This window comes from Octopus bimaculoides, chromosome 4, assembly GCF_001194135.2.
Source record: "Octopus bimaculoides isolate UCB-OBI-ISO-001 chromosome 4, ASM119413v2, whole genome shotgun sequence".
Classification (NCBI taxonomy): domain Eukaryota; kingdom Metazoa; phylum Mollusca; class Cephalopoda; order Octopoda; family Octopodidae; genus Octopus; species Octopus bimaculoides.
In genome coordinates, this window is record NC_068984.1 from 4,611,046 (window position 1) to 4,623,766 (window position 12,721).

The window sequence follows — 12,721 nt, forward strand, 5'->3', positions numbered from 1 at the left end:
GGAGGGACAAACAGACACACACACATACATACATACATATACGACGGGCTTCTTCCAGTTTCTGTCTACCAAATCCACTCACAAGGCTTTGGTCGGCCTGAGGCTATAGTAGAAGACACTTGCCCAAGGTGCCACGCAGTGGGACTAAACCCGGGACCATGTGGTTGGTAAACAAGCTACTTACCACAAAGCAACTACTGCACCTTTCTACATCTCTCCGGAACTATCTTTGGTAGAAGTGGAACTGTCATTCAAAACACTCTGGGTTACATAACTAATCCAAGACAGTCGGAACCTTCCCTGTGCAAAGTGACTTCTACCAAAACTGACCAGTTTGCTCAGTTCTTGTGAGTTTCTTTCTTCTCCAGAGTCAAACAATGTCTAACAATTCCAATCTCACCTTGCCACACCTTGCTATGCCTTTCCTTTTTTTAGTTTGCATCATTATAATCCTTGTTATAATGTACATTTTTCCATGCTTGCATGGGTCAGTCAGTTTATTAAGGCAGATATTCTATGGCTGGATGCTCTTCCTGTTGCCAAACCCTACCTGTTTCCTAGCAAAATAATATTTCCTCGTGGCCAGACATGTTTTTGCAGAATGTTGGAAATGAATGACACTGCTTGTATGGCGGTGACACTCGTTTACAACTATCATCCATAGTGAAAACAAAGAAACCCAAATATATGTGCTCATACACAAATATGTACATACTTATTATGCAAATATGATAGGCTTCTTTCAGTTTCGATCTATGAAATTCACTCACAAGGCTTTAGTTGAAGGGCTGTAAAGGACTTTTGTCTAAGGTGTCACACAGTGAGACTGAACCTAAAACCATGTGGTTGGGAAGTAAACTTTTTGACCAAACAGCTGTGCCTAAGCCACGAGTGTTTAAAAGTGCTCTGAGCATCATCTCTCCTACCTCAAGCTGATGAGATAAAAGAAGTTCAATATTTTGAACAATGGCAGTCCCAAATTCTGTATAGGCCACCAGAAGTAATTATTCTTTTAATATGTTTAAAAAATTCTACTATAAAACAATATAACAACTGTTTTAAAACAATGCTAGAATTTTCGTTATTATTATGCAACAATAAATTTGGAATGTTTATTGTTACGTATCTAACTCATCGTATTTCCTTCAAGTCCAACAAAATCTCATTATTATTTCAAATATGTCTGTTACAGGCAGGTTCTGGTGCCCACATAAAATCAAATCATTTAAAAAATGCAGTGTGCTATGGATATGAATAGAAATAATTCTTAATTTAAAGTTCAGTGACACAGCATCATCATCATCATCATCATCATTTAATGTCCGCTTTCCAAGCTGGCATGGGTTGGACGGTTTGACTGAGGACTAGCGAGCCAGAAGGCTGCACCAGGCTCCAATCTGATCTGGCAAGGTTTCTACAGCTGGATGCCCTTCCTAACGCCAACCACTCCGAGAGTGTAGTGGGTGCTTTTATGTACCACCAGCACAAGGGCCAGTCAGGCAGTTCTGGCAATGACCATGCTCAAAAGGTGTTTTTTATGTGCCACCTGCACAGGAGCCAGTCCAGCGTCACTGGCAATGACCATGCTCAAATGTTGTTTTTCCTGTTCCACCAGCACATGTGCCAAGTCTTATTTAATCTTTACTGTTTTCACTGTCATCATCATCATCATTATCATCTAACGTTCATTTTCCTTGCCGGCATGGGTTTGGATGGTTTGACAGGATCTGACAAGCCAGAGAGCTGCACCAGGTTCCAATTGTCTGTTTTGGCAAAGTTTCTACAGATGGATGCCCTTCCTAATGCTAATCACTTTACAGAGTGTACAAAAGGTGCTTTTTTTTTTAAAGCACCAGCACCTGCAAGCTCACAAGACAAGGACCACTTAACAGAGAGAACGAGTGAAATCGAGAGAACGAGTGAAATCGAGAGATTAGAGTGTAATAGAAGGACATATGTAGCCATCTTACTGTTGAAGAGATACTTTGCTACCTCAGCAGACAAGGGAGGAGAGGAAGATGGGAGAGGTAGCAATCAAAATGAAATTACAATTATAACATCTCCATATTATAAAATAGTGAAGGTGCACGGCTCAGTGGTTAGGGCATTGGGCTTACAACCATGTGGTTGTGAGTTTGATTCCTGGACCGGGCTGTGTGTTGTGTTCTTGAGCAAGGCACTTTATTTTTCACATTGCTCCAGTTCACTCAGCTGTAGAAATGAGTTGTGACGTCACTGGTGCCAAGCTGTATCGGCCCTTTGCCTTTCCCTTGGATGTCATCAGTGGCATGGAGAGGGGAGGCTGGTATGCATGGGCAACTGCTTGTCTTCCATAAAACAATCTTGCCTGGACTTGTGCCTCGGAGGGAAACTTTCTAGGTGCAATGCCATGGTCATTCGTGACCGAAGGGGGTCTTTACCCTTTATATTATAAAATAGACAAATATTTGGAAGTAGAAATGATACAATCACAAATACAGACAATGAAGAATTCCATTCTGTTTCCTATTAACTCTAACTGGTCTCTCTTAGGATATCAACTTCTCTCGCTCGCTGCCGTGTTTTAGAACAGTATTTCCCAGGCTGGAGCATAGCAGTATTAGCAATATTTTGGTGAGACATGGTTTATTTCAGAATGAAGTCTAAGTAACTAGGGAATAAAACTTGTAACAATGGCAATGGCTGTTCAGTCTGTACAATAACCTGGTTCAATCACCTTGTCCTATTATTGCACAACATCTCGTGGAAGTGTCTTCTGCTATAGCTACAAACCAACTATTGCATTGTGAGTGAATTTGGTACATGGAAACTGTGCGGAAATCTGTCACATGTGTATATGTGTTTGTCCTGCACTACTGCTTGACAACCTGTGTTAGTTTGTTTATGTCCCTGCATGCTAGCGCTTCAGCACAAGACACTGATAGAATAGGCACCAAATTTAATAATAAGTATTGTTTGACCAAGGCCCTTCAAGGCGATGCTTCCTCTTGGCCATCATCTGATGACTGAAAAGGTAAAAGATGAACTATATGTGCCTGGGTGTGTAAATCTTGTAAACTTCCTCTGTTTTTGGTGGGGCACAAATTGTTTTTAGAAATAATATGATTTGCATGGAAGGAAAATGGTTGAGAAATAGAGTTTTAGAGTCTCTGTTTCTTCTCTTCTGGTTTCTGTTTCATGGGTTTTATTCATTGTACACAAGAAACGGTATTTGTGTGATAGGAGTTAAGTGGCAGCTTGTAAGAGAGGTACAAGTGGACAATGGTAAGAGTGAGTGATGGCTGTCATGAACAAGTGGCTTGGGAGAGAATGAGTGGTGACTAGCAGCACCAGAAATAGGGAAGAGGCTGAATGATGGGGAGATAAATGGAAGAGGGATGAGTGAGTGGTGGAGATAAAGGAGGTATCAAACACGATGGGTCAGACATGTTTCTTGTGGAAGAAGGAAATGAGCAACCGACTTACAACTGTTGCGCACTATCAGGATAATAATAAGCACACACACACACTCATATATATATATATATTCTTTTATTTGTTTCAGTCATTTGACTGCAGCCATGCTGGAGCACCACCTTTAGTTAAACAAATCGACCCCAGGACTTATTGTTTGTAAGCCTAGTACTTATTCTATCGGTCTCTTTTGCCAAACCGCTACGTTACAGGGACACAAACACACCAACATCAGTTGTCAAACACAGACACACACACACAGAGTTATACAACGGGCTTTTTTCAGTTTCCGTCTACCAAATCCACTCACAAGGTTTTGTTCGGACCGAGGCTATAGTAGAAGACACTTGCCCAAAGTGCCACACAGTGGGACTGAACCCAGAACCATGTCGTTAATAAGCAAGCTACTTACCACTAGTCATCACTCCTTCTCTACCAAGCCACTTATTAATGACAGCCATCACTCACTCTTACCATTGTTCACTTGTACCTCTGTTACAAACTACCACTTGGCTTCTATCACACAAATATACAAGGTGTTTCAAAAGATTTGATATCATTTGAGATGTAAATATCACAGAAACTACAGAGTCAAAGCAAATGAAACTAAACAAGCTTAATGTTGAGCAGCATAAGATTTATTCCTCCAAATTTGAATGAAAAATTCAAAAGTATGTGGATCCCATGAACAATTTCACAAATGTTCAATATGCACACAGCCTGAGAAACAGCACATGTCAAGTTGGTAGTCTAGCTGCTCCCATATACGCTGCAGCATGTCTTGGGTAACAGTCTCCAGTGCGGTAGTGATTCTCTGCTCGAGTTCCTCTAGGTTTGCAGGAAGAAGGGGGACATAGACCAGGCCCTTCACATAACCCCCTTGTTTGCGCTTTCGCTTGTCATCTGCTGTTATGACCTGAGCAAGCTGCAGCTTGTAGGGTTTCGTTAGCAAGCGTTTCTTCAGGACGCACCAAACTGTTGTTGGAGGAATTCGTGTTTCCAGACTTGTTCTTATGGACTTTTTGAGGGGCTTCGCAAGAGTTTTTAGCAAACCCGCTTGACCATCTCTTCCGATGTTAGTGTTCATCCAGATCCTTTTGTTCTGCACAGACAGCCTTCCTCTTTGAATTTTTTGTGTCATGTCCAAATCTGCATTGCCGTTGGTGACTTTTTAGAGAACTCTCTCACAAATGCACGCTGCAGTCTACTTCGACTGTGTTCGAGCATACTCCAACACACAAAACGCCTTTTCTCTTACAGTGAATGCCATTTCTATACCTGGAAAGATAAACATATCAAACATTAAATGTAAACTTTTGACTTGTTTCTACGCATGCTGTTAAAATTTGAAGTCATTTGAACAAGAACTGGCAAAGTTATTAAATTGCAAAATGATATCAAATTTTTTGAAACACTCTACATGGCTACTGATTGTGCTAAAAATCACTCCCCCAACATCTTAAAACGAGAAGGACACACTGATTAATGTAGCAGTGATGGCAACGAATTTTCTGATCAAACCAAAGAATCTGTTTCCATTGCTTTTTCAAATTGCTGATGCTATCATTTGGACAGATGTGTCAATGTTTTTCTGTGACAGAACCAAAACAGATTCTGCAAGACATCCTGCCTGACACTCTTTTAATTCTGCCAATCCACCAAATCAGACTCATACGTTTTGTTGGCAAAATAATTCCCCTCACTCAGTCAATAGGGTTTTTTTTTTTTTAATTTTCCTTATTCTGTTCTTTTGTTTAGCAAGTTACTTGGCAACCTCACTAGTGCCAGTGGCATAAAAGAAAAAAGCATCCAGTACAAACTGTGAATTGGTTGAAATTAGGAAGGTATCCAGCCTTAGGAACCATGCCAAAGCTGACACTGGAGCTTGCCAGATTCTGTCAAATTATCCAACCCTTGCCAATATGGAAAACGGATGCTAAATGATGAAAGGATGGACAAGGTTGACCTTGGCAGGATTTGAACTCAGAGTGTAAAGATTTGGAACTAATACTACAAGACATTCTTTCCAGCATTCTAACAACTCTAACAGTTTATATATGAAGGACAGGGTGGTCACAGATGGAATGTATATGACCATAGGCCTTTTTGACTTGGACTAGATAGCAACAACTACTTTGGATTTCATGCTTTATTATAGAATTGTTTTTGTGGTTAGTTTTCCCTGTGATGGAACAGGGGACAACTGATGAAGGGAATGTTCTTTATGTTGCCTGTCTCATTTCTCTATTTAGCTTAGACCTTCTTTGTGGGGGCAACCAGATCGAACCATCTCCGAAATGGCCGTGACTTCTGGGACTTGACTGAGGAAAGAAAGCCAAGAATGACCCATCTTTTTTTGGCCTGCCCTTCTAATTGTTGTTTCTCTTGTCCGCCTTTGTATCATCTACCTGTCCGGATGTTTTAATGTCCTCTATTGTGTTTTTATTCCATTTATATATATATATATATATATATATCTATGTGTGTGTGTGTGTGTGTGTGTGTGTGTGTGTGTATTGTAGCCCTTGCTATATAGGGGTAGTCGCAGAGTGGTTGACTTTTAACTTGATTTTGTTATCAATTGTTTCTGTTTGTAGAGGTTTTGAATTTGACAAGACGCTTGTTTTCTACATGATAATTGTTTAGAAAACATTGTAATCAATATCTTTGTGAAAGATTGATGTCTTTAAGATTTGCTTTTTTTCTTCTCTTCTCCATCCAGATTTGTCTTGTCGATCACGACTGGCCACTCTCAATGAGAAGTTGACTCAACTAGAAAGAAAAGTTGAGTACATTGAAGCTAGGGTAAGTTTAAATCTACATGCAAGGTCATGAAGTGATATTACCAATTTGTTATATAAAGACGTGTGTGGATGTCTGTTGCAAGTGAGAATGTTGAAGTTAGAAAATTACTATTTGTAAATCTCACAACGAGAGATATTCAGCAACAGTACTTTGTAGTAAAGATTGTTTGCCAACATAAGATGGCAGTCCTAGTTTAGGACGAATGTTGCTGTAATTTAGCCCAGGAGACATCGTCCCCAGCTGGCTATACAACACGATCTGTGTCCTTATATTTTCAAACAAGGGAATCTAGCACCCCTACTCAGCTCAAAACAATATCTGTGTATTGCGTTTTCCGGGTTATTTCCCTTCATCGGCATAGAATAATTGTTCGGCTAGAGGTGGCGCTGCCAAATTCCTGTTCAAAATATATAGTTTTCAAAGTGATAACTAGAGTCACTGATCTATAAATTAGAAAATTACTATTTATAAATCTCACAACAAGAGATATTCAGCAACTGTACTTTGTAGTAAAGATTATTTGCTAACAAAACATGGCAGTCCTGGTTTAGGATGAATGCTGCTGTAATTTAGCCCCAGGAGATATCATCTCCAGCTGGCTATATGAAAATATTAGGACGCAGATTATGTTGTATAGCCAGCTGGATATGATGTCTCCTGGGGCCAAATTACAGCAACATTCGTCCTAAACCAGGACTGCCATGTTATGTTGGCAAACAATCTTTACTCCAATGTTGAAGTTGTTGATCGCTTCACTTATCCTCACAGTGAAATTCATAGCAGTGTTGGCTTCATGGGATGTTTGGTGCTGCCAATATCTGTGGAAGAGGACAAAAGTGTGAGTCTTTAGGTCTCTGGTCCTCCCTGTCCTGCTCTATAGTTTAATGAGACTTGGACACTGTCCGAGATCCCTTAGGAGCCACTTGAATTCCTTTGGTACAAGGATGCTTTGCAGGATTATGGGTTACCATTGGTCAGATTTCATTTCCAACCAATGATTCTTCTAAGAAACTGAGATGCATCCTACTTCTTGCATGACTGGGGAGCACTAGCTCTGACTGTTTAGCTATATTGCTCAATTTTCCAAGTTAGGCTCTGCTTACCATGTTCTCTTCCCTGAGGATCTGGCTGAGTCAACGACTTGCGTTGGTCATGGCAGATGAGGAGGTATCTTGAGATATCTTGCAGAGACAGGGACGACTGACTGGGACTCTGCTTGATGGGTCACCTGGGAGGACCTGGAAATATACTGACAAATGGTGAATGCAGTAATGGGCTGCTATGGTGCATACCTCAACACCTGACCTCACCTGATGTCTGTGTGTATGAATTGTGTCTGTATATGTGCATGGATATGCGTTTTGAGTTCCTTTGTCTTAACATTGAGCAACAGCTGTAAATGAGAGTCTCCATCATACGAGTGGTGTCGATCGTTTTGTAGAAACATGTCCAATCCCTTGTGCTGTTCAGGTTTGAAGAACTTGCGGGAGAATATTACCTTGCTTGGAAACAGATGAAGGGTGATGACAGGAAAGACATCAGGCTGTAAAAATCTGCCTCAACAAATTCTATCTGACCCATGCAAGCTAGCAAAAGTACTCACTAAAATGCTAACAATGACTCTTAGATGCCGAGGATTTAAGAAAATATGAAAGCAATGAAGAGAACATGTTTCACTGGATGTGTGTGAAGTAAAAATGATTGTGGGGTGCTCTAAGTGATTGAAGAAAAACTCTGGGAAGACATGTGATGAGGCATTGAAGACTGATCTCATGATGCTGAACTTCACAGAAAAGATGATGGTAGCTGAGATGCTTTCACAGAAACCATCTCTGCCTTCCCAGTCCCCTCCTCTGCTCCTACAGTTCATTGATTAACCTTCTTTTCACAGCTTCTCTCTCCTCAACACTCCTCTTTCCCTCTCATCACATGCCCCACCATCAACTACCTTGGAATCCAATGAGTTGGAGGAGCGAGTCATTCCAGTACCTACTTCAGCATGGTGGTTTCTACAGCTGGATACCTTTCCTAACACCAACCCATTTTCAAAGTGAAGTGGGTGTCACTTTTGTGCTACCGGCGCTAGTGAAGATTGCCTCATAACTTGCAAGACTAAAATCTCTAAAGTGACTTCCATAGGGTGATGGAGAAGCAAATTAAATGAAACAGATTTATAGTTGTGAGAGAATGGTGGTAGGAGAGGAGGCTAGTAGTAGTAGTTGGGAAGTGTGAAGACACGTGGCTTAGTGGTTAGTATATTTGGATCATAGTCATAAGTTCATAGGTTCAATTCCTGGCAGCATGTTATGGCCTTGAGCAAGAGACTTTATTTCCTGTTGCTCTAGTTTACTCACCTGGCAAAAATGAGGAGTACTTGTATATGAAAGGACCAACCTTGTCACATTCTGTCTGTCACTGAAATGCATGTTTGTGGAACGCTCAGCCACTTGCATGTTAATTTCACGAGCTGGCTGTTCTATTGATCGGATCAACTGGAACACTCATCATTGTAACTAATGGAGCACCATTTGATGGGGGAGGGGTATAGCAAGGAACAGGAGAAAGGGAAGGGATTAGTGAGAGGGATTATTGAGAGGGATTATTGAGAAAAGTGGATGGGATGGGTTGTGTGGGAAGGAGTCTAGAGCTATCTTCTAGGAGACATGGAAGGGAGCAGTAGATTAGGGTGGAGAGAAATCCTGAGTGAATTAGTGAAGGAAAGCATTGGGGGGGGGGCGCAGATGAAGAAGAGTGTTGAGGAGGCAGGGGTGTAGGTGGGAGAAATCAAATTAATTGAATTTTAGATTGAAATATTGACAATATTTTCATCTCCAAAGAAGAAATTATTAAATTAAAAAATTATAATCTTAGAAAATGTATTTATTGAAATGATATTTTGTGAAAATTTGTGATTTTCACTTTCATTATCTATATTTGATGAAAGTTGTTTGGGCAGAGATAGGCACAGGTGGGGGAAGGGTCTGGTTAAGAAGCTTGCTTTCCAATAATGTGGGTTTGGGTTAAGTGCCACTGTATGGCACGATGACCCCAGGCTGGCCAAAGGCTTGTGAGGGCATTTGGTTGATGGAAACTGAAAGAAGCCCGTCATATACGTAGATATGGAATTGACATGTGTCCATATGTATGTATAATTGAAAAGATTGGAGTCAACAAGGAGTACAGTTGGACATTTATTTTTTTAATCCCTACAATTGTTTCCACACAACTTAGTCCTCCAGGTGTGCAGGTACCTGATTATGCAACTGTTGCTCTGCAGGTTAACAGTTGCATAATTAAATAATAAATGTCCAACCGTCCTCCTCCTTGTTGACTCCAGTCTTTTTAATTATCAATTCACACACGACAGATGCCCAAACGGAAACCTGGAATTCCGTATAATCCTACTACTGGTTAGCACAGGGTAAACCTGAAGGTGGACGAGCTTTATACTGTACTCTACTACGTTCTTAACAGAATTGGAGACCCCGCCTTCAGTCATGAATGACCATGGGGATTGCACATAGAAAGTTACCCTCCGAGGCACAAGTCCTGGCAAGGTTGTTTATGGAAGACCAGCAGTCTCCCATGCATACCGGCCTCCCCTCTCCACGCCACCAGTGTTATCCAAGGGAAAGGCAAAAGGACCAATACAGCTCGGCACCAGTAATGTCGCAACTCATTTCTACAGCTGAGTGAACTGGAGCAACGCGAAATAAAGTGTCTTGCTCAAGAACACAACACACAGCCCGGTCCGGGATTCGAATTCACAACTTCATGGTCATAAGTTCGACACTCTAACCACTGAGCCATGCGCCTTCACTTTAACAGAATATACCATAACTATATATGTGTGTGTGTGTGTGTACATACATACATGTATGTGTGTGTGTGTTTGTTTACACATGCCTCTGTCTTGACATCATATAATGGTTTTGCCATGAAAAATATGTTCATTCATGGGGAAATATTATGTTGCTTGGAAACAGCTGAGAGTTAGTGACAGGAAAGGCATTCAGCTGTAAAAGAATTTGTCTCAACAAATTCCATCCATGCCAGGCAAGCATGAAAAAGTAGACATTAAGACAATGGTGATCATGATGATGATCTTTTGAGCTTTGGTTTTGGAGGTTTGCTATAAACCTGCTTAGTACACTTCCAACCAACTTAAAATTAATATTTGGACAAATCATCTCTAATTACATTTTGGTCTTAATGAAGCTTTTATCTATAATGTTTATTTTTTTTTAAATGTCTAAAACAAAATACATGCTGTAGAAAAACATTTTTATACACATTCTTTTAAAAAAGGCGTGGCTGTATGGTAAAAGGTTTGCTTCCCAACCTCATGGTTCCAGGTTCAGTCCTGTTGCATGGCACCTTGGGCAAGTGTCTTCTACTATAACCTGATCAAAGCTTTGCGAGTGGATTTGGTAGATGGAAACTAAAAGAAGCCCATCATGTGCATGTGTGTGTGTTGGTGTGTTTACATCCCCATAACTTAGTGGTTGAGCAAAAGAGACCAACAGAATACACATCAGGCTTTAAAAGGAATAAGTATTGGGGTTGATCCATTTGACTAAAAAAAAGATAATTGTTCATAGGTGCAGGAGTGACTGTGTGCGAAGTAACTTGCTTACCAACCACATGGTTCCGGGTTCTTCTACTATAGCCTCGGACCGACCAAAGCCTTGTGAGTGGATTTGGTAGATGGAAACTGAAAGAAGCCCGTTATATATATATATATATATATATATATATATATATATATGTATGTATGTATGTTTGTGTGTCTGTGTTTGACCCCCACCATCGTTTGACAACCGATGTTGGTGTGTTTATGTCCCCGTAATGTAGCGTTTCTGTGGAAGAGACTAATAGAATAAGTACTAGGCTTACAAACAATAAGTCCTGGGGTCGATCTATTCAACTAAAGGTTGTGCTCCAGCATGGCCTCAGTCAAATGACTGAAACAAGTAAAAGAATAAAAGAAAAAGGGCTGTTCCCCACCATGACAGGAGTCTAATGACCAAAGCAAGTAAAAAACAAAAGTTATACAAAATAATTCAGGCAGAAACTTGTCAGACAATTCAATGTGCTTCTCGTAAAACTCTTTTAGTAGACTCTGCCAAATTCTTGTCTCACTTCCTTTATTGCTGCCAAGTCTTATAATCAAAGCATAAATTTCCATAGTTTGGTAATCTTGTTACTGCAACGAAAAACAAGAGAAGCTGTCACAAATCTTTCATGTAAAAAGCACTGATGCTGGTACCATGTAAAAAGCACCCCCAGAACACTCTCTGAAGTGGTTGGCATTAGGAAGGGCATCCAGCTGTAGAAACAGACAATGAAACCTGGTATGGCTCCTGGCTTTACCAGCTCCTATCAAACCGTCCAACCCATGCCAGCATGGAAAATGGATGTTAAATGAGGAAGATTCTGTTTTTATGAGTTCATTACCATAGAAATCTGCCTGCTGCAATAATGAATATTTTAAAAAGCAGTCTAAGACTTAATTCTCTCTCTTTTTCCCTCTTTCTCTTCCCTATCTCTGTCTGTCTCTTTCTTTCTCCCACCCTCCCTTTCTCCCCTCTCCCTCTCTATCTTATACATACATTTATGCATATTTCTAGAGACTCACTCCAGCTCTCTCTTTGCAATGCTAGACAGGATTATAATTTGCTTCAAAATAAATTACTTTTTTTTATCGTCCATCAAATAAAAATGACTAAAACTAATTAATAGTCACAACTCACTCATTCAACTGCTGCTCAGTCTCCTTAATCATCTTAATCTTCATCAAAATCCTGGATATGATCTGAGTTTAGCCAATCTAAATATATCCCTTTTGTCAACCTTGATCTCAGACTTAACATGGATGTTGCATCAGGCACACAGAACACTGTGTCATTTAGTTTGGGGGGATCTTTCCTAAGGACCCCTGTGTCAATTTGGAGATCAAGATTGTCTTTTGGTATTAATACTGCTCCTCTTGGCTTTCTCGTTTCAGTCATTGGACTGTGGCTATCCTGGAGTTTTAGTTAAATAAATCACCCCCACCAATATTTTTTTTTTAAGTCTGGTATTTATTCTATCAATCACTTTTACCAAAATGTTAAGTTACGGGAATGTAAACAAACCAACACTAGTTGTCAAGCAGTGTGAGGAACAAACACACACACAAAGATAGATACATGATGGGCTTCCACACAGTTTCCACCTACCAAATTCACTCACTTGGCAGCTTCGGAGAGAGCCTTTGCATGCTTGGTCAGTCATCTAGAAATCAATCAAATATCACCCTACTATCTTAGAAAGGGAAGGGCATATTGCATAATGCTGTCCTACACAAAATCCCCCCCCCCCAAAAAAAAAGAATACATTAAAACAAGCAAAAAACATTCATTACAAGTGGAGCATTTTTGATCCTAGGATTGTTTGATCAGGTCTGACCCCCCCCCCCCAA

The 12,721-nt window shown here is 40.4% G+C and overlaps 1 protein-coding gene and 1 long non-coding RNA gene across 3 annotated transcripts in view; one reads left to right on the forward strand and one right to left on the reverse strand.

Annotated features, from left to right (window-relative positions):
- The window catches only part of LOC106867336 (probable protein BRICK1-B), a 20,205-nt gene that overhangs the window by 3,657 nt on the left and 3,827 nt on the right, over positions 1 to 12,721 (forward strand). Inside the window, exon 2 of the mRNA XM_014912183.2 lies at positions 6,176 to 6,258. Within this exon, the coding sequence (XP_014767669.1) occupies positions 6,176 to 6,258 (83 nt within the window). The remainder of the gene's footprint in view (positions 1 to 6,175; positions 6,259 to 12,721) is intronic.
- LOC128247549 (uncharacterized) overlaps positions 4,076 to 12,721 on the reverse strand; it is a 24,608-nt gene continuing 15,962 nt past the window's right edge. The window contains exons 3-4 of one of the 2 annotated variants that reach the window (XR_008263860.1): positions 11,343 to 11,464; positions 4,076 to 4,731 (exon numbers count right to left, since the gene is read on the reverse strand). This is a non-coding gene — a long non-coding RNA (uncharacterized LOC128247549). The remainder of the gene's footprint in view (positions 4,732 to 11,342; positions 11,465 to 12,721) is intronic. The other variant, XR_008263859.1, reaches the window with a different exon arrangement.